Genomic DNA, 26372 nt, shown 5'->3' on the forward strand with positions numbered 1-26372 from the left:
GGATCTTTGCATTGTGAAATGGTTCCTCAGATTGACGGAGAATATGCTGTAGATGGTTCTATACACAACTTTTTTTTATTGGTTCTATAGCACCAAAAAGGGTTCTGCTATAGTAATGATGTGAGGCTTGCAACAATACAAGAACACCTTTTGGTGCTAAATAGAACCATTTTCCAAAAGGTTCTATATAGAAGCACATTCCTTCCTCAGAAATATCTCCCTTCAGTGATTTTAAATGCATAAGAAAGTAATAATAATAATAATAATAATAATAATAATAATAATAATAATAGCAAAAACAACAGCAATAATAATAATAATAATAATAATAGAAAAACACAGAATATTGCCTTAGAAGATCCTAAAGACTCAGATTACTGATAAAATATGAATTTATATCAACTTTATAAACTTTATTGATAAGTGTGGCCCTGAGAGAAGCCTGACCTGAACTCAGTCACAGTGTCTATTCTGACCTGATGACAGTGTACTGTCCACACTACATAGACTCTTCCTGCTAATTTAGTGTTTGCTATCAGATCTGATCTGTCTACAGTCTTTTTCCTCTGAACTTGACCCTTGTTTTCTCAGTGCAGTGTTGATTTTGTCACACCCCTATCAAGCTTCTGTCTCTCAACGGACTCTGATAAGACTAACAGACACACAGAAACTCCCTGTGTGCAGATAGTAAACAAGAAGTTCCGGATAAGATGGCAAGACGTTCTGCGGTTATGACATATATGGCCGTGGTTGTTGTACTTTACATTGTATTTACTGCATGGATATACGTGCTGTATACAGGATCCACCAGATTCAGGTACGTTAAGGTACATTAATTACTAAATGGAAAAACCACAGTGACTAAGTTTAATAAAGGAAGAGCTGAAGTAAAGATTTACAGTGTACAGGTCAATGGTCAGTGAAATGCTGAAGCATGTACTGATTGATTTGCTAAATTGATAAGCTGAATAGTGAGTATGTATCCTGCAAATAAACACATGAACAATATAGACTCAGTGAAAAGACGACTGAGAAAAAAATATTTGCTAGAATAACATTCAATTCTAAAAGACGTTTAGTCCAGTTGAAGATAATTTACTTAACAGCGCTTAAAGTCTGGACACACCTTGCCTTATCCTGGAATGCTAAATTTTCTCATGGTCATTCTTGAAGTTTAAGACATAAAAGTGTTGTAAGCACAAAACAACTGTTTGTTAGTCTTTTATGTATTTATCTTTATATTCATCAGTGTTTCTTCCTTGATATGGAGAGCAGGTTTTGCCAAATTGATGATTTGACAGTTTTCCTTTCCAAACTGTCATTAAAAACACATTTTAAACTATTTTAGCCCAAAAGTGGCTTAAACACCTGAAACTTCCCAATAAGACGATAACTACATGACCTCTTTCTCAAGCCAGCACTGTCATTAACACCTTCTCTAATATTTACACAAGTATTAATATTTACCTATAAATAAACCAACTAGTCTTCGATACACATCCTGAAATGTTTGTCAGGCAGTGTATATAAACTCAAACAATAGTGCCGTCACTTTGCAGGTAACAGGACTAATTTTCATATTCAAGAATCTGTGCACTGTTATAAATAAAGGTTTTGTGCAGGTACATTTCTCATTTATCAAGGTACAAACAATGTAAATGTTCCCTCAAAGGTACAACAGTGGTTTTAATGTCCAGTTGTGAACCTTAAATAGATTTTTCCAGTTGCAAAGTACGTATTTGTACCTTTTTTATAATCTAATGTTTTAAAACAGAACAATAAAATTGGATTGGATTATGGTACCATTATGTTCCCTGACTAAAGGTACTGAGATGTGCCCCTGTGACAGTTTCATACCTTTTTTTGTGAGTGTAGGAGTTAATTAACAGACATTCAGTTAACCACATGAAAGCAAAAAGCAAGAAAAACCACCACCTTGCAATGTCCTAAATCCTCAGAGGGTCTTGACTTTCCAAACTTTAAGGTATATTTTCGGTCATTTCAGTTGAGATTTTTGAGGACATGGCTAAACTCCTCTGCTTTAACCCCCTGGCGAGCTTTAGAGGAGACTATAATCACACCATACCGAATTCAGGATATGCCTTTTTCAGCTCTCAAGCACAGATTCTGCTTAATTTAGCATCCATAATAAATAACTCACTGAATAAATGGATACAAGTGCACAGATATTTAGGCCTTCCAGTCAGTTTTTATAAGTCCTCTCCTATTTAGCATAATAACTTGACTGGATCTAATCCTTTCACAATCTACCCATGGACCAATAGGAATATTGATGTTCTTGATGATATGTTTGATAAAAATGGCATTCGTTCTGTTCAGAACTTGAATAAGAGACCTTAGAATAAGAGATCTTAAAATGTGTGCTCTATGGTCTTATGAGGTTCGCTGGGATCGTTCATTAAAGACCCAACCTCTGGTTGAGCTCTTTATTGTAGGTAGCTCAACAGGGGGTCTTGTGTCATTGCTTTATAATAGACTTATACTTGCTAAGGACTGTGTGCTGAGAGCCACTGCTGGCTGGGATGGAGAGTTTCCAGTGGGAATCTGGAATAATTTTGGAATGAAGTTAATTCATTACAAGATTGTATACAATCTTCTCTTCATCTCTTCCAGATGAAGCCAAGTACTGACAAAAAGCAAATGCCATCTTGTATTAGTGGGTACTGTTCTTCTTTTTTTGGGGGGTGTCCAGTAGTAGCAAGGTGTATCACGCAATGTCCTACCCCGGTCACAGGTAGGGCACTGGAGGCAGGAGAAACGTCTGCACCAGCCATATTCTGTATTTTCACTCCAAACAAACATGAAGTCAAACATGAAACCGGCCACCTCTCCGTGGCTTCTACACTAGACTTTTCAGTCCTTTTCAGCTTGTCAGTCTGTTGCTGCTGCTGCTCATCACTCTTCTCTCTCTGGTCCCTCTCTGCTCTTTTTAAAGGCGCTCAGGCCTGAACCGAAAGGCAAAAAGAGCTCATTGCTCCGCCTCCCCGTCACCCTCCCAAGCTTGGCCACCAGGATTGAATGTAAGGCATAATCGTGCCTCTCATGGCTGTTGCCATCGTTTCCCCCTCCTACCGTTACTCACGTCCCTCGATGGTGTTTGGGATTTGGGCCTCACTTTTAAACCGGCTGTTGTGGCTGTCATCGGGGCCTGGGGGACGGGTGCATGGCACACAAGGTTTTGGAATTATTCATTGAATTTATTTCAATTCAATTTATTAAACTATTAGATATAAGGTTACCAGTGTGTCTGGCTCTTCTGTTATTATGCGATGACTCTGTAATCAACCTGAATCTTCTACAAAGAAAGATTCTCATAGCAGGTTTGACAGCTTCTATGAAAACATTCCTGAAGCATTCCCATCAGCCTAATGTTCTTTTGAAGAAAAGATCTTTTTGGACATTCTGATCCTTCAAAGCTCCACAATGCAACTCCAACTACTATGGCTAATTAGCCAAATGCTATGTGGTTTGTCAAGGACCATATTTGAAAAGATTGTAGGGTGGGGGTTCTAAATCTGTTCCCTGAGAATTTTTATGTGTATATATACATATGTGTGTGTGTGTGTGTGTGTGTGTGTGTGTGTGTGTGTGTGTGTGTGTGTTTGTACATGCACATGTGTTAATATGAATATTTATGTAAAACCCTATCGATAGTATTCTGATGACATCGCAATCGCACTGCCACCATTTTGGTAGGCAACTTTCAAAGTTCCTTCAGCAGTGCTGTAGGTGTGCTGAGTGTACTGACTTGATTTCATTTGATTTGTTGCTGTAGTGATAATAAGTGAAAGCTGAGATTCCTGCTGTGTTATTATTCTCACATCCCAAACACTCTAAGTAGTATGCAAAAAATAACAGACATGCCATTAGTAATGCATTTATTAGTGCAGTAGGAGAAGTACAGAAGTGTGTGATTTGGGACGTGGTGTTAGATTAGCCAGTGAGATGCGTTTAACAGCTCCAGTTGATGATTATAGCTTCACTGTGCTGCACTTTAGCTGCTCATTAAACATCTCCATGCGAAAGTTTGGGGTATTTCTTGATTAAATCATTTATTTAGGTAAATTAATGCATTTATTGCGGTAAACTGATGTTGGCTTTTAAGGTGGAGTGGAAAATTCAAATAAGAAGCTGGTGAGTATAAAAAACTTGAGCTTGATATGTACATATGAGTTTATTGTTTGAGAACTTTGGCAGTTTTGGTAGCCACTTTTATTAGTTTTAATTAAAAAAAACAACTAAACACTGGAATTTTCTGAACTCTAGAGATGTGCAGGTTGTACGGATCCAGTCCAACAATCTAGCTAATCTTCTCTTCGTAGTGTTTTCTGGAGACTGAATCAAAAGCATCTACGTATCTTTTCATGTTTTTTGTGGTCATTCTGGTCTATTTTGCTTGGTTTTTATCCACCTGCAGGGCTGTAGTTGCAGTAACGGTGATGAGACAAACTCTATCAGAGCACAGTCAGAGTTACAGATTGCCTACCAACATGGCAACATGGTGATCTAATGACAATTGAATGCTGTGAATAAAATGCTGTTCACAAAAAAGCAAGAAAACCTAATAAGTAGTGCCATGAGTGTTAAAAAGTTCAGTTTTGGCAGCAGGCAGAGAATCATATTTCAAACATGTGACTCAAGAATAGTGGAGGGATATCTGTAGGTTTTTATAATGGATGAGAAACAGAGACTGCCCCTTCAGATGAGCTGAAGAGCTGACACTAACACTAGATCTGGTACAAAGTCAGATGTTGACAGAGACTCGTCGTCTTCTACAAGAGGTCTTTTTCTACTCTGTGAACTTTGTGCCAACATGTTAGTTTGTCACTGCTGTCATGACAGAACCTCGTAACTCCAAAATGTTTTCACAGGAGAAGGAAAAAACTTTGAATGGAAGTTAAAGGATCAAGAGTTTTTCCCAATTACTTTACATTTCTGTTTCCCAGTTCATCGAATGGACGCTATGGATGAAGCTGGTTAAATAAACCAATAAATTTAAATCTCAAGATACAGTTTGAGAACCATTGACATATGTCACCTCTTAGATAGACTCTCCACCAAGAGATGCCAGAACATCTTTGCTTCAATTTGAACCCAGATATGTAATAGAATATAAATACTATATGGAAAGCAAACTTGTTGCATTTAACAGTCCTGAAACACTGTTTCACCAAATTGTTGGCCTGTAAATCAACCCAATTCACTGAGCACTCTTCCACACTCTGAGAAGTTACGGAGTTGGAGTGTAAACTACAAGACTTTATTGGTTTGAAATGCACATTGAACTCATCTATAAACACTGAGAGAAGATAAGCCTGGGAGATAAGCCCATGAGAGAAGCCTCACCCTTGCTAAACTCATATAATGTATGTGTGTTTGTGTTTGTTTCTTCCCCCCCCCTGCCTAGGAAACAGTTCTATCCTGGTTTGCTGTTCCGGAATGCCTGGCATTGGATTTGCGATAATAGATAACAACACAAACGCTCCTCAGGTGATGAGCAACATGACATGGAGACTAACTACAGATATGGAGAAAGCCAAGGAAGATTCTGAAGCACTGAAAATGCTTGTTATGGATGGTTCTGCAGCAAAAGTTCAACATAATTTAGCAAACGCTGATCAGAGAGACTCCAGAGTCGGAATTCAAGCTAGTCCAGAAAGAGCTAATAAAGACACTAAGAACAAAACAGCAGGTAGTTTGATTCCTTCACAGTTGGAGCTCGTTAAAAAAGTGGAGGACGCACCAAAAGACTCCCAGCCCTCAGTTCCTAATAAGAATGAACCGAAGCCCATGAAAACGAAAGAAAACAGCACAAACACTGTGCAGTCCAACTTAGAACATCAAGGTCAAACCATCTCACAATCGATGAAGCCAGGAGCTTACAGTAAATTGACACCTATACCAGTCATGTTCAAAAAAGATTTCAAGAGGATGCCATACTGGGAAATAAATGATGTGTATTTGAGAAGTGATGAGCCAGTTCAGACGGTAAGTGTGAGATTTAATCACATAATCTGATTCAGAGTACAATGCACATGAAAACTGTTGTTACTGTTCGTTTTTCCCAGTAAATCAGTATATAACATTAGAATAAATATAAATAATAGTAAACACCGACACAGTGCAATCAGGTGAACTGGACATGCTACATTGCCCCTACATGTCTGTGCGCCTGCCCTGTGATGGACTGGTGACCTGTCCAGGGTGTTTGCTGCCCTCCACTCAATGCTGGGTTAGGCTCCAATATAATATAATATATAATATATAATAATACATATTATATTATATATTATTATATATATAATAATATATAATATAATATCCAATAAGCGACTTAGAAGATGAATGAATCAATAAGAAGATTTGTTTACTTTTAAAAAGTTATTGAGTAACACTGTACAATACAGTTCCTTAGTAATCTAGTAACTATGCATGAACAGATCATGAATGAATATAGTAAATATCTGTAATGAATAATGAGTTGTGCTTCATTACTAATGAATGAATATGAGAATGAACTGGTTATTCCTGCAAAAAAGCACATTCACAGAATGAACTGACAGATTAACTAAGATTAAATATATAGTAACTATATGGTTAACTGATAATAATAATAATAATAATAATAATAATAATAATAATAATAATAATCAGAACAAAACTATGACTATATAACACTTTTACTGATAAAAACATTAATAGAAGAAACTATGAGGAAATCATATGACAATGACCCAAAGATCACGACATATAAGAAAAGATAAGTATCAGATATGTAGAATTTTAATTAAACTCTAAGCTAAAGAGCAACTAAGGTTGATTAATACAGTAACTGTAAGCTTAACTGATATAATAATAATAATAATAATAATAATAATAATAATAATAATAATAATAATAATAATAATAATAATATCTCTGTTGTCTGAAGAAAACCTCATATCTCCAAAATGGTAACTTTACAGGAGAAGGAAAAAACCTTCTTTACCTTTAATGTAAGTCAATGGAACCAGACTTTTTTCCAAGTCATTTTGGGTCATTTCTTTTAGTCCATTCATCATGAAATTTCCATAAAATGTAAAGGACAACAGGCATTTTCAAATTATGTCAAAAACTGAAAAATGTCCATAATGGAGATACAAGGTTTTCTTCTGACAACAGCGATATAAAAAAATCTTCCTTATAAAAACTTAACATTAAAAGAAGAAACTATGAAGATTCATTGAAATCCATATGACAATGACACACAGATCACATCACACATAACAAGATAAATATCAGAGATAATGAAACTTGAAACTCTAAGTTAGAGATACATTAATTTGAGCTAATAAAGTAATATTAGAAGGTTAACTGATATGATAACTAATAATAACTAATACTAACTTATATGCATGGAGAGCTGAGAGCACAATCGAGCTGAAAAAAAGTTAAAATCATTATGATCAAGCTGTATATCAGGCTTTTCTACCGTCTTTCCAGCAAAAAACATCTTGTACCATATTCCCCCAACATGCCCGTGTCTACAAACTACAGCCGTTTGTAATACACTTATTACCTACCAGCATTAGTCAGAGCTGCTGCTAGAGATCCTGCTTTACGGTCTGCCATAGGAGGTGAACATAGATAGACCTGTTTTTACAATTTACGGTGGCAGGCAGATGTGGAGCGGTGATATAATGTTCGTATTGTGTATCACTGTTTGTACACTTGTCATTTACTTGTTTCAGGGTAAGGTTTTATATGAGTTATAAAGTGTATTTTCATGTGAACTCTAGATTATAGTTAATCGCTTTAATATAGAGGGCATAAATACTCTTAACTAATGATAAAGTATTAGTAATAACACATTATTCCTGATAATTACTCATGAACTCGGTAGGATAGTTCAACACTTTAGGGGGTGCAAATACCCCCAATTGTTTTTTTCTTTTTTTTTTTTAAGACATTCCAAATTGTTCTATTGGCTTTGCCCAATGCTTGTGCAATGGCTCTGATTTTCCCCATTTTCTCAGCTTCCAAATGGCTTGCTTTTCTCCCATAGAGAGCTCTCTGGGTCTTTATGTTGATTCATCATTTTTAACAACAAATGCAGTCTTCACAATTGAAAACAGGGCTCAGACTAAGCACAGGCAGTAAGAGCTATGAACTTTTTAAACCATCACTGTAGCAGGGAACACTTGAGCAACAAGAAACCTGAGATGTTCCAATACTTTTGCTCATTTGGAGAATGGTTGGGTTTAAACCTAGACGTAAATATCAGAAAATAAAAGCTGAAATTCGGATCTGTCGCTTCATATTCATCTTTTGATCTGAACTCCAAATGTCTTTAGCGTATATGCCGTAGAATTGGCCTTGCAGGTCAGGTACTTTTGTAAGAGACCATATATGAAAGATGTTTCTAATAAAATGGATAACAGGTGTGGCTACAAGATAGATGTTTAAACTGGCAATAAATCGTTGCAATAAGCTGTTATATTTGTGTTCTATAGGTTTGTGCAGAGTCATTGCGTAAAACAAAAGATCCAGACTTTCAGAAGGCGTATATGCCAAACATTCAGATGTATCTGTACCAGAATCTCCTTAACTTGAGTGAATGGAACCGCTTGGCTCACTTCAACAACCCTTTTGGCTTCATGGAGTACAACTACAGCGGTAAGTGCCACCTGAAAAACTGGTGGGACTGGCAGATTGAAAGTTTGAGAAGGGTGGGTTACAGTTTGCACCAGAAATCTGCAAATAAAGAGATCTGTATTAGAATAGCTACAGTATAAAACTGAACTGAAATCTTATACAGTGAGTTCCTCTAATTCATTTCCATAAGCTGAGAACGAATAAACTATATAGTAGCTCTTATGCCAGTGCTGTATGCTTTTTCAAGTACTCTAAGCTAACTATTAAGCAGTTCTTGTGTGATCAAAACAATTGTTAAATAAGTTATTTTTGCAGAAAACATACATTTAATAAAAAACAGTATTAGATTTCAGTTTTTCAAAGAAATCGTCAGTGATATTTTTTCCACACCTCCAAAGTTCAGTCTTACAAGTTGGTTAAACAAATCCAGTAATGCTGATGCCTGGACGCTGGGGTGGTCAGTCATAAGTGCTGTTTATCTGATAGGGACAGTTTTGGTGGTCTACCAAGTCTTGCAGGTGGTTGTTAAGAGTTACATTTTCTACTTTTTACTCTACTTTTAGCTCTAGAGACTCTTTTTTTTTTACTTGTTTTTACTTTTCCTTTGACTTTCCTCTTCTTTGTGCATGCAGATTATTTTACATCTAATGAAAAATGAATAACTTGTACTTGATGGCTGTTTAGACTGGAAGTAAAATACATGGGAGTTGGTCTCTGAATTTTGCACAGTACTGTATGTACATTTTTATCAAGCTTAAGTTTATATGTTATACCATTATACTGAATATTTGGTTATGCTATTTGAAGATTACTGACATAGGGAGTTTATAACATGCATAAGCATTGAGGATTACTTGAGAATGTATGAACAGCAAGATGACATACATTGACTTAAGTAAAGTAAATGACGCTGTAAAGAAGATGACATTGTATTGTTCCATTTATAACACTGTTATGAAGCATTACTCACATGTAATAGAACTTATGAAGCAGAGGCCTAGCTAAAAGCCCCACATAGAAGTTCTGTGGAAGATTCTGATGCCCTCAAATCTATGTGATAATTTTCCTACTTGTTTTCTCACACGCACACACACACACACACACACACACACACACACACACACACACACATATATATATATATATATATATATATATATATATATATATATATATATAATTCCTATTCAATAATATTGTCAAAGTATAAATAATCTTGCTAAAATATTACTCTATCAGTCCTTTGTCTATATTTCTACTTGACTGCAATAGTACAAAATGACTTGCTTTTATATCTAAATAAGTAAATATAAAAATAATATAAAAAGTATAAAAATATATTGTGAGTTATTAAAGTTGTTATTATTATTATTTTGATGAGAAGTTTCAAAAACTGAACTGTATTTTAACTTATGAAGTAGAAATATATTGAATGGATATGTGGCATGCTACTAGACCTCAGCCTTATAAGCTACTTTATTTGTGAATGAGGCTTCATAACAGTGTTATACACTGTCAGAAATAAAGGTATTAAACTGTCACTGGGGCTGTACCCCTTGTTTTCACTGGTTTGGTACCCTCAAGGTTACATCTCAGTACCTTTAGTCAGGGAACATAATTGTATGACTCCACGCACCCCGTCTCGCCTCCAGGCTTTTATTTTATTGCTCTGTTTTAAAACATTCGGTTATAAAAAGGTACAAATACGTACTTTTCACCTGGAAAAACTTATTTAAGGTTCACAACTGGACCGTAAAACCATTCTTGTACCTTTGAGGGAACATTTACATTCTTTGTACCTTGATGAATGAAAAATGTCCCACACAGAACCTTCATTTCTAAAAGTATACATGTAACCAATGGCTGTTATTGTATTGTAGGTCCATTATTATTTTAGGTCCATTATGTCAATAATATGTCATTTACTTCATAAAACATCTGACGTCATCTTATGATTATAGGCATGAGCTGTTCATAAATAGTCTTCAAATAAAGTGTTACTGTATATAATTATCTATCTAGTCATTCATTCTGTCTTCTAGTTTTTGAAATCTTTTGATTTTATTTGTACACACTTATTAGGAAAGATTAAAGTTTGACCAAAGATATGATCAGATCTTCATTTAAGTTATAACTGGTGTCATAGTCAAGACTGCTAGAGTCAAGTCTGAGTCAACACTTAGACTTCTGGGACACACTGAGGTCGAGCGAAGATCAATACTTTGAGTAGTTGAGTCCAAGTCAGACTCAAAGTTCAAACTCAAAATTTTAGCTAGTTATGTGTACATATTTACATCATCTATGTAATTACCAAATAATAATAATACTGCATAATACTGAATTACAATGTAATATGCTTTGGATTTGAAGGGGTTCATTCTTCTTTTATTTCCATGTTTAACACTGATTTGTTCTTTGTTGATTAAAGAAATAAAGAGTGCAGTGGATCTGATTCCCAAACCTAACGTCACTCAGCTCTTGCCGCTTGTTGAGAATGACTCCTGTATCCGGTGTGCTGTGGTGGCTAACGGTGGGATCCTCCACGGGTCCAAGAAGGGCAAGGAGATAGACGCCCATACATATGTGTTTCGGTGAGTGATATGCCTCTTTTGATAAATAAATAATTAAAAAAATAAATAAGAAAAATGACAAAAGACTGTTACGACCCCTGGTCCTAGTAGCTTTTCTGTGTGTCTGTCTTTTGTGTGCTTTCCCTTGAGTCTTCCCTTATGTGTAGGTTTGTGATTGGCCACATGGGGGCACCATCCTTTATATGAAGTCTCTCTTATTTTGGTCTGGGGAAAGAGCCCACTCTCACTCTAGGGCCAGGCCATAACAGAAAATGAGAGGGGGCACTCTCCCCAGACCTGTCACCAGACCAAACACCGGACACTAGTCAACCAAAAAATTTCTTGTTTATTTTTATAAAAAGGTGCTAAACTGAAATGGGAGTGACTTCAGGGATGAGTATATGCCTAAAATAACAGACACAACTAAAGATGACTAACTAACTAACCTAAACAATAAAATATAACGTGAATATGAAACAAAAATATAACAAACGACCCTAACTCCCTAGACAAAATACGAGGAAAGGCCAAAAGAGGAACTCATCCCCGACTTCCCAAATGTTCACAAAGAGTTTCACAAAACTCACAAGTGACCCGAAGCAGAGTGGAGCGGAGAGTGCCGATCTGGACAGGTGCTCTTCCAGGTCACGTCAGAGGAGAGAGAGCTCTGAACGTCTTTTGAGATGGTAGCTTGGTAACCTTTTATACAAGACGGCGCCCCCGTCTGGCCAATCACAAACCTGCAAGGAACACAGAAAAGGGAAAAGCGCACAAAATAGCCACAAAAACACAGAAGAGTCTGATGACTCTGATTATGATGTAACCATTTCTACAATATTGAGGTAAATTTACAGCAGAAACACTGCATTCTTTAAGTACAGCTACAGCTTGTTAGTTATTGTAAATGAGTAGTTTTTCTCATTTTACAGGATTCTTGTTTACTCTATCTGTACTGCAGGATGAATGGTGCTGTTACTCAAGGCCACGAAGAAGACGTGGGAAACAAAACTTCAGTCTACGTTCATACGGCCTACTCGCTGGTTGCCTCACTTGCTGTATTTAGGAAGTATGGCTTTAAGAAAATCCCCAATGATAAGGTATTGGTCATTCTCTTTATATGTTAGCAGAAACAGGGATAAGTACAGTCAGAGTCATGTAAATACACTGTCTAAATATTTGCTCACGGAGCACAACAAAGCCCACTATGATCATGTTGACCTTAAAGCTGGACTATTTTAGTTTTGAGAATTTGAAGACCCCTCTGGTGGAAATGTGTAATTGCACGCAACATTTGGAAGAACATTTTGTAACTTGTTTGCTTGGTGAAGCTTTGACTTTGAGTGAACAAAGATGTTAGAGAATTGTCTACTACTATCATCATATCTTTACTTGAATGTGAATTGTATTAATTAATTATTAATTCATTCTTAATAAATAATAAACTGAGTTCCTGCAAAATCCAAACCAACTGATAATGCAAGTCTTTTGAATGGGGTGTAATGAGAATTGGAAGATAAAAAAGATGGTAACACTTTCTATGAATGTCGCATTTGTAAGCATCTATAAACACATTTATAACATGTTATAATGTATTCATAAGGCAATATAAACATGGTTATAAATATTTATAAAAAAGAATTACACTGAATTACACTTTATAGCCATGTTTATTACACATTATGAATTGTTAATATAATGCATTATAAATAGAGTTAATAACATGTTATAATGTCAGTGCCAATGAAGTCAGTCCCAGCTTGGAGAGCGTAAGCTAACAGTGGTGTACACTGACTTTCCCACATTGGGTAAAACACTGATAGCAGCACTAGTTTAAAATCTGACATTTGAAGCCTGTACTTTACTTAGAGTGGACAAATATGACTTACGAGCTCTTATAATTTGTCATGATCAGTACTTATAATGTATTATGTTAACAATTCATAATGCATAATAAACATGGCTATAATGTATAATGCATTTTTATAAATATTTATAGCTATGTTTCCAATGTCTTATGAATGCATTATAACATGTTATGAATGCATTTATAGATGCTTACAAAGGTGACATTCATAGAAAGTGTTACCAAAAAGACTATAGGAAAAATATAGATAGATCATTCTGCTCGATTAGTTGCAACTGCAACCCCACATTTAAACGAGATTTAAAAAACAATTAAATATTCAAAAAGAATGATCTTGTGATACATTTAAAACTCAGTGTATTTACGGAGATAATAATAAGCTGAATAAATGAAAGAAATCTTTATTTACAGGGTTCTTTTTCTTGGGAGGTGTCTGTCCCAAACCCTAAGCCCTAAATGTACACTGGTGAAAATAATATTTATTTCAATACTTACTTACTTTTTATTGCTTACTTTTGTAAGTGAAGTAAATATTTGGATTTATGTTTACAAAGAGTTTCAGTCTGTAGGTGGAGGCTTATTTTAGCCACACCCCTGCATTTTAGAGCAGGAAGTGAGACTGCATCCCTGTCCCTCATGGCCACATGGTGAGCAGTTAGATCCCATTGTTTGTGTCCCAAAGTCTGAAAATCAGTGTTGAACATCAAGAATTGATGAATTGAATTGAACCACCGAAACACATATTTCTGCAGTTAAGTCACTATTTTGTGTTTTAATAAAAAAATATGATTTTATATGTGTACAGCTGTTCAAAGCTGTGTTTGCTAGTCATGTACCTAGCATTTTAGAGTTCTGCTCTAAATGAGCTAAAATTGTCACCACCGAAACAGTCATTTGGTAAATTTTCAGTAGCGTTACGATTGTTTTGATAGTGACAAAATGTTCAGTTATTAGTTTTAATAAAATAAGCATAATTAAGGTATAGAGTCACTCAAAGCACCATAATTTCAGTTTAAAGTTCAACTCAGTTAAAAGTCTGAAATGGGTTTTCAGCTCTGATTTTGAACCAGTTCTGTAGAACGATCCAGATTACACACTATTTGCTAAGACAGCTGCTAATAACTAAAAATCCTTAGGAGCAAGCTAATGCTAACTGCACCTGTTTTGTTTATTCTTAGCAACATTAGCTTTTTAAGTGAAATGCTGCAGTTAATTGAGGAGATTTGTCTGTTTTGTCTGATTTGTCTGCAGGGTATAAATATGTGATGATCCCAGAAGGTCTGAGGGATTTTCACTGGCTGCAAGGCCTTCTAAACAAAGAGAAAGTGCCAAAGGGCGAATTCCAGAGCAGAATGTAAGGCCAAGAGCGCGTATCTTTCTTTTGTTTATCCTCGTTTCCTTCCCTGTATATTTCCACATGTCTTAGCTCCTCGAGGAAAAGATGCAAAGATCTGAGAACAGAGAAATCAATGCTAAACATGGGCTTAATAGATCTGTTTATATTTAGAGCCCATATCATGGAAAAACAAATTTCCCTCTCCGGTCCATACGATCCACATATGGAACCTAAGCTTTTGTTTTAGTGATGTCATAAAAACAAGTCATTTACATATATCCACCTATTCAGCCTAAAGCAGTTCAGCCCTGCCCATTTAATATGCTACAAACTAATCAGTGTGGCCTCCTTTTTCAGCCAAATACATTGTAATTCAGCTACAGGAATGTTTTGCGTGATTCTTTATAAGCTAAAACCCTAAAGTGTTTGTTGTTACTACTTTTATTACAGTGGACCTGAATTTCTAAACGGAAGCTTTATGGATGGACAGGCTGAGCCCCCCTCTCATGTTCAGTGGAGCTTCCAAGTTCTTGGAAAGACCATGGTTGTAAAAATGGTTTGAAAGTGTTTGATGTCTGATTACGCACTTTCTCTCCTCCAGGCCACGGATGTTCTATCCCAAAGAGTTCGATGAGAGCAGGTTTTATGTCCTCCATCCAGATTTCCTCAGATACGTTCGCAACAGGTAATGTGAAATTCAAATCCGCCGTGGAGACAAACAGGCGACTTTTAAAGAACATGTAGTACCACCATGCATGCTTTGTTCGTGAACCTCATCCCACTCGCTGCTCATCTGCATTGCCTGAGGGGAGAAAAGATGCAACCCGTGATCTTTTGCATTTCAATTAGAACGCACAAGCGAATAGGCCATTTATTTTCATAGCCATGTGTGCGTAAGCGTATGTGTAGTTTCTTTGGTATCACAGCTTCAAGCCAAAAACTGTTGATTGACTATCTGTTTATTACTAATTTATTAAGAGGTAATTACAAGGAATTAAGCATTTTTTCCATAGCACTTTTATTTGAATGTTATACATAATAAAATTGCCGAAGCACTTGATCTATAATGTGCTTATTTTCATTTGTTTTCTATCAATATGCAAATAATAAATCACTAATTAGCTCTAAACAAAGACAAACTGATCCTCTATTCTAATGTGAAGACCTTTAACATGTCTGGTGTACAAGCATCATTTGAACATAGGGCCAGTATAAACTGCTTATTAACAGAGTTTATATTTAATATCTAACCTTTCTGATTGCATCTCAGTACACTTTCACAGCAAAACAATGGTTAAATGTCTTCAAATCAATAAATGAAAGGGTTATGTACAATGAATCTGTAAAAGTGCTCTAAAAATGTTTATATCAGAGTAATTCCCACTTAATACAGTAGTACTTGGCAGTTAATTACCATATTTTGGCTCAATAAGGCTTAGTTAATTACCAGCTACTGGCTTATATATGCTTAATAGGGGTATAAACACCTAAAATATTGTGCAAAAATATGCTCAAATGAGATTCACAAATAAAAGAGCTCTGGAAAAAGCTTAATTCATCTTAGCTAATGCGTAGTAAAGTAGTAATAAGTAGTTAATTACCAGCTACTGGCTTATTTATGCTTAATAGTGGTGTAAACATCTAAAATATTGTGCAAAAATGTTTTTTTTCTTATTTGTGCATACAATTTTTTGCACAATATTTTAGATGTTTATCAAACAACCTTAATTCACACTACTTACTGCTTTATCAAGTAGTAAAGGGTAGTAATTACTAGCTACTGCCTTACTAAAGCTTAATAAGTGCATAATAATAAACCCCTTAATAACATGCAAAAATATATAAACAAATACACAAATGAAATTCACAAAAAACAGTGCCCTTGAAAAAGCTTAATTATTTCTACTTATTCATTAATAAAGTAAGTTAATTACTAATAGTTTTATATTATTAATTACTTATTTCTTCATAAAGTAAACAAGGGCAGTAAATTACTCTCCAAAGGCCTATTAAGGCTCAATAAGGGCATGATCACAAATATTCAAAGTACCATGCAAATATTATATACACAAATGGAATTTATCAAAAAAGTGTTCTTGAAAAAGTTTAACTCACTCTATTTATTATTAAAGCTTAATAAAGGTATAACAATACATTATAATTGCCAATTTCCTTTTTTTATTATACAAAATAAATTTTGTGCTGAGAACTTTGCAAGCTGTAAATGTACGTTATACAGATTATTTTTCTGGTTGATGTATTTTAACTTGCAACATCAAAACTCTTCTAACTTCACACAGATTCATGCCCTCTAGGCAACAGAATGGAACACACTGGGCTTTATACAGACCCACTAATGGAGCCTTCACCCTTTTCCTGGCCCTTCACGTCTGTGATACTGTAAGTATAATTAAAGTCCTGCAATGACTTTATATTCTGAGAGAAGCAAGTTATCTATGAAAATGTTTATTCATCCTTTTATACATTCACTGAAAACACCTTTGACACAACACCCACTCTTCGCTTCAGCTCTTTGATTCATATTATATTCTTCATCAAAGCTGCTGTGGGACCAAAACATCAATGTGCTTTTAGTAAAAATAAAGTCTGATACATCTGAGTGATATTTTAGATGATTCATCTGCCGATCATGACAGAATATTACACAAACTGTACACTGCATTCATAGGTTTATGCTGTTCTTAAGTATTCACACTGTATCAACACTCATTGTCCATTTTATCAGCTCTACTTACTGTATAGGTGCACTTTGTAGTTCTACAATTACAGACTGTAGTCCATCTGTTTCTCTGCATACTTTGTCAGACACTGCTGTGTCTGATGCACTCATACCAGCACAACACACACTAAAACGCCACCACCACGTCAGTGTTACTGCAGTGCTGAGAATGATCCACCACCCAAATAATACTTGCTCTATGGTGGTCCTGTAGGGGTGCTGACCATTGAAGAACAGGGTAAAAGGGGGCTAACAAAGTATGCAGAGAAACAGACAGACTACAGTCTGTAATTGTAGAACTACTGTATGGTAATTGAATTGAATACAATTCAGTTCAATTTAATTCAGTTCAATTCAATTAAGTTCAATTGGTGCTGATAAAATGGAAAGTTTCTAATAAAGTGGCCAGTGAGTGGAAGCACACGGTAGATGTTTCTAATAAAGCGGCCAGTGAGTAGAAGCACAAGGTAGTTGTCTCTTATAAAGTGACCAGTAAGTGGAAACATAAAGTAGGTGTTTCTAATAAAGTGGCCAGTAATTGGAAGCACACGGTAGATGTTTCTAATAAAGTGGCCAGTAAGTGGAAGCATGAGGTAGGTGTTTCTAATAAAGCGGCCAGTGAGTAGAAGCACAAGGTAGTTGTCTCTTATAAAGTGACCAGTAAGTGGAAACATAAAGTAGATGTTTCTAATAAAATGGCCAGTGAGTAGAAGCATAAGCTAGGTGTTTCTAATAAAGTGGCCAGTAATTAGAAGCACAAGGCAGGTGTTTCTAAAAAAAAAGGCCAGTGAGTGGAAGCATGAGGTAGGTGTTTCTAATAAAGTGGCCAGTGAGTAGAAGCACAAGGTGGGTGTTTCTAATAAAATGGCCAGTGAGTGGAAGCACAAGGTGGGTGTTTCTAATAAAGTGGCATTTTCAACAGTACGAACTGAGTCTATAGTTCTTTAAATATGTCTTTTCTCATTTCAGGTTGATGCATATGGCTTTATCACCGAGACCCATAAGAATTACTCCAATTACTACTTCGAGAAGGAAAAGACTAGAGTTATTTTCTTCATCAACCACGACTACAACCTGGAGATAAAACTGTGGAAGAAACTCCACGATGACAAAATTATCAGACTCTATCAGGGAGAGGGAGGAAAGAGATGATGGCCTTTTATCAGAAAAAACAGCTTTGTGACACAAAGGCACTTTCACGGCAGGGCCATGCATAGCATTCAAACGGAGCGAGATTATGTCCAGCAGGGTTCTCAAACTCCAGTCCTGGGCAGGAAGTGATAGAGATCAGTTTTGTAGCTCATTCAGCATCATAGTTCAAATTCTGCCCATTGCTGTTACATCTGTCTGAAGCGTTTTTGAGTTTATTGTGGACTATAACACTGAATTAAAGTGTAAGCTGTGATTACTGGGATACGATGGGTGCATAGATAAGATTTGTGGAGCAACTTGAGTTTTCTTGGTTAAAAAACACAAATGGGTGTTCAAACTTCTGCATTCCACTGTTAGTGTAAATAAAGCTTGGCAGAAGGTGAAGTTAAGACACAAATATAAAGTCACACTATTGTTTATTTGTTTATGTAAATAGTGGGGTGAGTGTTTTTGTACACAAATAAATGGCCACTGTGTGGATAAACAGATAAATGGCTTTAGATGTCATTTTTTCACAATTTTCACACTATATACACAGGGTGTCCCAAAAAAATTGACATCATTTCGTAGTCTAATAACAGCCAGTTCTCCCTCAAATGATCTCAAATTTTAACAAAATGTGTAAAAACTGACCAAGTTTCATTTTTAATGTTTTTTTTTTTCAGGGTGAAGAATGGAGTTCACTAGAAATGAAAAGGCATTGTGTGTGTTAGAATATGCTCAAACACAGTCAAACAAGAGTGTCCAGTGCGCATTTTCCAGAAAATTCAATAAAAATGCACCAACTGGAAAGCAGATTTGGACATGGCACAAAAAATTCAGAGAGGAAGGCTGTGTGTGCAGGACAAAGGGGTCTGGATGACCACCAGTATCGGAAGATATTACATTTGTGAAATCGGTTATAAAATCTACATTCCTCTGAATATATATATATATACACCATTCTACTGGTTTAGATATTAGATTACACTCAGTCAGACCTTAGATATGTATAAGCGTTATGTTATGAATTATTCTATTTAAACCCCCCACCGTTGACTGAATAGTAATTTGCTAAATATATAGACAATGATCATTTATGGGGTACTTCCCACCGGGGGGTGTCTGTCCTAAAACCCTAACACCTAAATGTCCACTTGTCAAAAATATCTCTATTAAATGCTTTTTTTTTCATTTTCTTAGGTTTATCATAAGTTTAATTAAAAAAAAAAAAAATCTGTCCCACATTTTTTTATGTCACTATCGAAACACAAAGAGCTTTAGTCCATAGGCGGAGCCTTATTTAAGCTACACCCCTGCATTTTAGAGCAGAAAGCAAGATTCAGTTTGTGAGATTATGAACCGTCACTAGCGAAACACACATTTTTGTAATTATATAAACATGTTTTAAATGAAAAAATATTATGATTTTCTGTGTGTACAGTTGTTCAAAGCTGTGATTGCTAGTCATGTACTGGCTAGTGTTTTTCTGTTCTGCTCAAACTGACCTAAAATTGTCACTACTGAAACAGTCACTACTGAAACTATTGGTAAAGTTCGGTAGTGTTATGATTGTTTTGGTAGTGACAAAATGAAATGTTCAATCATTTGTTTTAATAAAATAATCATAATTAAGGTATAGAATTACTCAAAGCAAAAGGATTTTAGTCAAAAGTCCAAGTCAGTTAAAAGTCCAAAACTCTGACTTTGAACAATTTCTGTAGAATGATCCACACGTATTTTTATGACTTGTGTGGGTGCAAAGAATAATACTATTGATAATAATTAGTGTCTGTAATAATTACAGAATCATGTCTGAAAATGGGATTTGTGACTATGAAGAACGTAAATGATGCAGCTGCTCCATTTAAGGTGGAAGGGGAAAATTTGAACAAGAAGCTGGTGAATAACTGACTTCAACTTCATATCACCGAAGAATTACGGCCGTTGATAGTAAATAATTGTCGTATCACACCTCTTTGAAGGCAGTGAGGTTGCTGAACTTTACCCTCCTCTGTTATCACTGCAGACTGGCAGGGTCGCCTACAGAGCAGCGCTAGTAGCCTGTTAATGAAGTGATGCTCTTTTTTATTAAAGGGTCCCATTTCGTAAGGGGAGATTTCAACCACTACCCCTTGTAACTCATTTCCAAGGTGACACTCGAAAACAAGGGCTATGGATAAAAATAAGAAATGGGATTGGGCCAAAGATTAAGACTAAGAATGCACTTCAGCCTGGGGCCTTAACGTGTTTTTGAGAAAATCACAGTAAAGACATCAATAAGACCTCCGACAGCAGAAGTGTAGGTTGTACAAAAACAGCCTCAAAGGGAATCTGTTCCTCTCTGATGTTTCTCTTCTCATGGGTAATGAGAGTGAGACTGGAAGAGACTCTGCTCATTAACAACACATACACGTTGAAAGGTTCCCCTCACTCTCCACTCCATCACTGCAGCCTCAACCTGCTGCTTCTGTGACGCACCATCAAGCAAAGCACTGCTTCATATCAGAATTTATGGGGAATTTTTTTTATTTTTTCCAGTCTAGGAAACATCCAGACTAAAGGTCTGCACTCCCTGTGGGACCCACCATAATATCTCTCTACAATATATATTATCAGTGTTGTGGGAAACCAGCCCACTGCAGGCGGGAGTGGGCCAACCACACATGCAGAGAAAGCCCGCAAGTGAGTAAATAGCCTAAATAAAGTAGAATGATTACTAATCATACATACAAACAATATAAAATGATAACAGTAAAACAGTGAAAATGAATGAAGTCATTCTAAAGAGCTGTGAAGCAGGTGATCACATGAACAACATGCAAATTCTCATAGCTTACAGAGATGATGGAGCCTTCAGTCTGATGGCCACAGCTGCCCATCAAAGCACCAAAAATAACCGCTCTGTGGTTTAATGCCTACTTTGTGTTTACTGTGAATAAATGGTGCTTGCTGAAATTACTGTATAGTGACCCTGATAACTTGATGACTGTGTTATTTCAGCAGAAGATAATATATTAGTGAATAGACTGTGTCAGATATTGGATGTCAGTTATCCTTGATGGAGCTGCATGGGCGGGCCAAAATGTTTCGATTGCAGGTGGGAACGGGACAAAACCTTTAGGTTGCGGGCGGGAGTGGGACAAATGATTCCAATTTTCTGCAGGAGTGGAATGAAAAAGTCCTGTGCAGACCTCTAGTCCAGACGCCCACTGACATGTTCTTCTGTACACTGTAAGAAATTACAAGTCAGGTCAACTTGTCAATTTTCTGCATAGTTAACTTAGTTTAGTCAAAACTACCTATGGTATAACTGTTAGGTCTACAAAACAGACTTCATGAAAAAACTGCTGAAAATGCTTTATTTATTGTTGGATTTTACTCAGTTTACTCCCCCGGTGTAGCAATTTAATTCAATTCGAATGTTTATTTATTAGGCACTTTTTACAATGGATGTTGTCACAAAGCAGCTTTATAAAAAATCTAGGTACAAGGCCTTGTGAGTGCCACCAAGCGCAACAGTGGCAAGGAAAACTGCCTAAGAGTAAGAGGAAGAGACTCTGAAAAATGTTTTTTGTTTCATCAGACCAGAGGGCATTTCTTCAAAAACTTGAAGATCTTGGTCCCCATGTGCAGCTGCAAGCTGTAACCGGGCTTTTTTTATGTTAGTTTTGGATTAGTGGCTTTTTCCTTGTTGAGTGACCTACCAGGTCATGTTGACTTAGGACATGTTTTGCTGTTGAAATAGATACTTTCTTACCTGTTTCCTCCAGCATCTTCACAAGATCATTTGCTGTTGCTCTTGGATTGATTTGTATTTTTCCCACCAAAGTTTGCTCATCTCTAGGAGCCAGAATGCATCTCCTTCCTGAATGATATGATGGCTGCATGGTCCCCATGGTGTTTAAATGTGCATATTATCATTTGAAAAGATGAACTTGTTACCATCAGGCATTTGGAAATTGCTTCCAAGGATCTACCAGACATATGGAGGCCCACAGTGATGTCTTAGCTGATTTCTTTTGATTTTTCCATGATGTCAAGCACAAAGCCTTAAAATACTGCCACAGGTGCACCTCCAATTAACTCAAATGATGTCAATCAGCCTATCAGAAGCTCCTAAAGCCATCATATCATTTACTGGAATTTTCCAAGCTATTTAAAGGCACAGTCAGCTTGGTGTATGTAAACTTCTGACCCACTGCAATTTTGATATAGTGCATGCTAAGTAATATAATTTGTTTGTAAACATTTGTTGGAAAAATTGTTTGTGTCCTATACAAAGTAGATATCCTAAAAACGTGCTAAAACTATAGTTTGTCCAAATGGAATGTGTGTGTGTGTGTGTGTGTGTGTGTGTGTGTTAATATGAGTTTCAATGACTTCAACCTAAGTGTATGTAAACTTATGAATGCAATTGTAAGCTGCTACATTAGCTACATTAGCATCAGCTTTCAATCAATTCATTTCAATGTCAAGGGACCACAGAAAAATCTTTTCATTTCTGCGGTGATCTAATTTTGCATGTGTTTCTAAGCCTGTGGCCTTAATATACATTTTACACTTCACCAGTCATGCTGACACAGCCTACTGTCGCTTTCATATTTCTTGTTTGTTTTTCTTCCCGATGGTATAAATTACCATTGCCAATATTCCACATTGAATTATTTGTCACTACCTAAGATTTTTGCACCAAAGATTTGCTATTTGTTCATTTAAACCTGTTCATTTTTCCTGTACTACTTTTCTTGTAAAGATACCATTTTGGAGATTGTGTCCTGAAAACTTTGATAAGTTTAATAAATGTTTTACATTTTACATCATGTAATGCTGTGGATTTAAACAAAAGTTAAAATGTGCAAGGACTTACGTGCATATATATATATATATATATATATATATATATATACACACATATGTATTTAGGGGTGTAATGTAAGTGAGTAACAGTAATAATTAAGAACAGATCTCCCAAAATAAACTTTAAACCAAGTACAATCACTCAAGCTTTCCTCCCTTGTCCACCAAAATTCTTATTTTCCTTTTACGGCTATATTTTTAAGCGCTTTTAGTACAAAACATATCGCTGTTGTCAGAAGAAAACCTTGATCTCCAAAATGGTAACTTTACAGGAAAAGGAAAAAACCTACTTTACTTTTAATGTAAGTCAATGGACATTTTTCCAAGTCCTTTTGGGCCGTTTCTTTGGTCCATTCTTCATGACATTTACAAACAATGTAAAGGAGAACAGGCTTTTTCAAATTATGTCAAAAAATGAAAAATGTTTATCTTCAGACAGCAGTAATATAGTGTAACGTTATAAAATACCAATTTCAAACCATATATGCAACACATAACTTGTTTATTTGTGAACTACTTTGTCTTTTTGGCTCTCAATGCAGCATAAACATTTCACGAGAACACATTGGGGAAACTTCAAATATAAATTTATAAATATGTGCTCATCCACATGCATAAATTCACTGAAGTAGGGGACAACAACAAACTGACCTGAGCATTAGAACCCCCACTGTCAAAACACACTGCAGCCACAAATAGAGAAGTTCATCATGTGCTTCCAGCTCCTCTTCCCCAGTGATGAATACTGTTATGAGTGTGGAAACTGGGACAGATCACCCATTACAAGGTCTTTACCTGCTGGGAGAATTGAACTCAAACAAATGCAGTAGCAGAGTTTAGCTCTGTCATGCTGTCTTGAGAGAAAAGTGGAACCTGTCTTTGAACTAAAGTTCCTCACCACTACTTTCATGCTTTAGTGGAATTCTCCCTTACACACCTCACACACTTAACTGTCTGTGATGAGCTTCAGATACGTGCCTAATGAAGCCTTAATAAATGACAAGTTTATCAGCTGTTAGGAGAGACAGAGTAAATATTGATTTAATAGCATTTTTAGAGATGAGGTGTTTTGAATGAAGAGATTTTACTTGTATGTGTGAATACTTTATGAAAAGGTAAAACTAACAACTGAATCTGAAACCTGAAATATTAAAGTCCACTAAAATTGCTACAGGACTTCCAAGTGGTGCAACTGTCTTGGCCCTGTCATTAGGAAATCAGGAGTTCAATCGCTTTTGATGCCTCAGCCATCCATAGCCAAGAGTTCAAGAGAACATAACTGTCCTAACTCTTTCTGGGGGGGCTAGAATGACCTTCCATCCCTCTTAATAATCAACACGATCCTTGCCAAAATGGGTGTTTGGAAAAAATAGAATAAAAATAATTATCATACCAGAAGAAGAATAACATAATAATAATCCCTTCATGGTGGTTCGATTAGGCCACAAGCTGGAACATATTTCACTGTGATAGCAGAATTTCACTAGGCCATGAGCTGGGATGTCTTTCACCATGACAGTGGAGTTTGACTAGGCCATCAGCCAGGAAGTCTTTCACCATGAAAGTGGAGTTTGACTAGGCCATCAGCCAGGACGTCTTTCGCCATGATAGTGGAGTTTGACTAGGCCATCAGCCAGGAAGTCTTTCACCATGAAAGTGGAGTTTGACTAGGCCATCAGCCAGGAAGTCTTCCACCATGAAAGTAGAGTTTGACTAGGCCATCAGCCAGGAAGTCTTTCACCATGAAAGTAGAGTTTGACTAGGCCATCAGCCAGGACGTCTTTCGCCATGATAGTGGAGTTTGACTAGGCCATCAGCCAGGAAGTCTTTCACCATGAAAGTAGAGTTTGACTAGGCCATCAGCCAGGACGTCTTTCGCCATGATAGTGGAGTTTGACTAGGCCATCAGCCAGGAAGTCTTTCACCATGAAAGTGGAGTTTGACTAGGCCATCAGCCAGGAGGTCTTTCACCATGAAAGTGGAGTTTGACTAGGCCATCAGCCAGGATGTCTTTCACCATGAAAGTAGAGTTTGACTAGGCCATCAGCCAGGAAGTCTTTCACCATGAAAGTAGAGTTTGACTAGGCCATCAGCCAGGAAGTCTTTCACCATGATAGTGGAGTTTGACTAGGCCATCAGCCAGGATGTCTTTCGCCATGATAGCAGTATTTGACTAGACAGCAAGCATGGACACCTTTTACAATAATAGTGGAGTCTAACTAAGCCATGAGCCAGGATGTCTTTCACTTTGATAGCAGAGTTTGACTAGGCTGTGAGTCGGGGACGCTGCACTGCAAAAGTGGGTTTGACTAGGCCACGATCCGGGACACTTTTCACCCTGGTAGTGGAATTTCACTATGCCACAAGCTGGGGACGTTGCACTATGATTCTGGAGTTTGACTTGGCCGAAAGCCAGGGACTTTTCATTGTGATAGGAGAGTTTGACTTAACCACAGTGGAGTTTGACTAGGTCTGATCGAGCTGCTAGATAAGGAACTATATACCACAATCAGGTGAGTTTTTCTCCCTGCCAGCTAGGGAACTGTGTGTGTGTGTTATATTGTTTGCTGTTATTTGTGATTGTTCCATCCTTGAGTTAATAGTTCTATTATTATTACTATTATTATTATTATTATTATTATTATTATCATTATTATTATTATCATTATTTTTATTATTATTTTTTATTATTTTGAGCCATAAAATGTTTTACCCCAGTATGTTTTGTACTGTCCTATTGTAATATATAATGTAGTAAACTAAAGTAATTTAATAAAATTCAATTTTATAGATCTTTAATTCTGTTAACCATATTTAATCTGAAGTTGTTATTTCAATGGCTGTGAGAACTGAAGATTTGTCTGTGTGAAATCTCTCCAAACTGGCTGTGTGTGGTGATGTGCTAGGTGAGAGAATTCATGACTCATAGTAAAATATTAGTATTATACTCATTCATTTTTTACTCAAACCACAGGCATTCATTTTAATCCAGTTCCCAAATTTAATTAGAGAAGTCAGTGTTTGTGTTGCCCTGAGGATGATATCGCGCTCAGCTCATTTCTGAAGAGCTACTTGAAAGGTCTATTTTGCTTATGAAGACAAATCCTGCCCCAATCCAATGAAGAAAATATGACACGTGAACTTGTCCGAATGAGAGAGAGAGAGAGAGAGAGAGAGAGAGAGAGAGAGAGAGAAGAGAGAGGGAGAAAGAGAGGC

General features: G+C 36.4%; 1 protein-coding gene across 1 annotated transcript; it reads left to right on the forward strand.

Annotated features, from left to right (window-relative positions):
* The first annotated feature begins 400 nt into the window (after window positions 1-400).
* Window positions 401-18805, forward strand: LOC118825800 (alpha-N-acetylgalactosaminide alpha-2,6-sialyltransferase 1-like). The gene is made up of 10 exons (XM_036596626.1): window positions 401-817; window positions 5429-6009; window positions 8514-8676; window positions 11084-11246; window positions 12184-12322; window position 13501; window positions 14341-14443; window positions 15027-15110; window positions 16726-16825; window positions 18135-18805. The coding sequence occupies exons 2-10, from the start codon at window positions 5461-5463 to the stop codon at window positions 18315-18317; spliced, it is 1485 nt and encodes a 494-aa protein (XP_036452519.1). The 5' UTR covers window positions 401-817; window positions 5429-5460; the 3' UTR covers window positions 18318-18805.
* The last annotated feature ends 7567 nt before the right edge of the window (window positions 18806-26372 follow it).

Source organism: Colossoma macropomum, unplaced genomic scaffold (genome assembly GCF_904425465.1).
Source record: "Colossoma macropomum unplaced genomic scaffold, Colossoma_macropomum, whole genome shotgun sequence".
Classification (NCBI taxonomy): Eukaryota; Metazoa; Chordata; class Actinopteri; order Characiformes; family Serrasalmidae; genus Colossoma; species Colossoma macropomum.

Coding starts and splice junctions, on each gene's coding strand:
- LOC118825800 (XM_036596626.1), top strand. CDS start 5,461: ATGCCTGGCATTGGATTTGCGATAATAGATAACAACACAAACGCTCCT. Junction 6,010..8,513: donor GTGATGAGCCAGTTCAGACG/GTAAGTGTGAGA, acceptor TGTGTTCTATAG/GTTTGTGCAGAGTCATTGCG. Junction 15,111..16,725: donor CTCAGATACGTTCGCAACAG/GTAATGTGAAAT, acceptor AACTTCACACAG/ATTCATGCCCTCTAGGCAAC.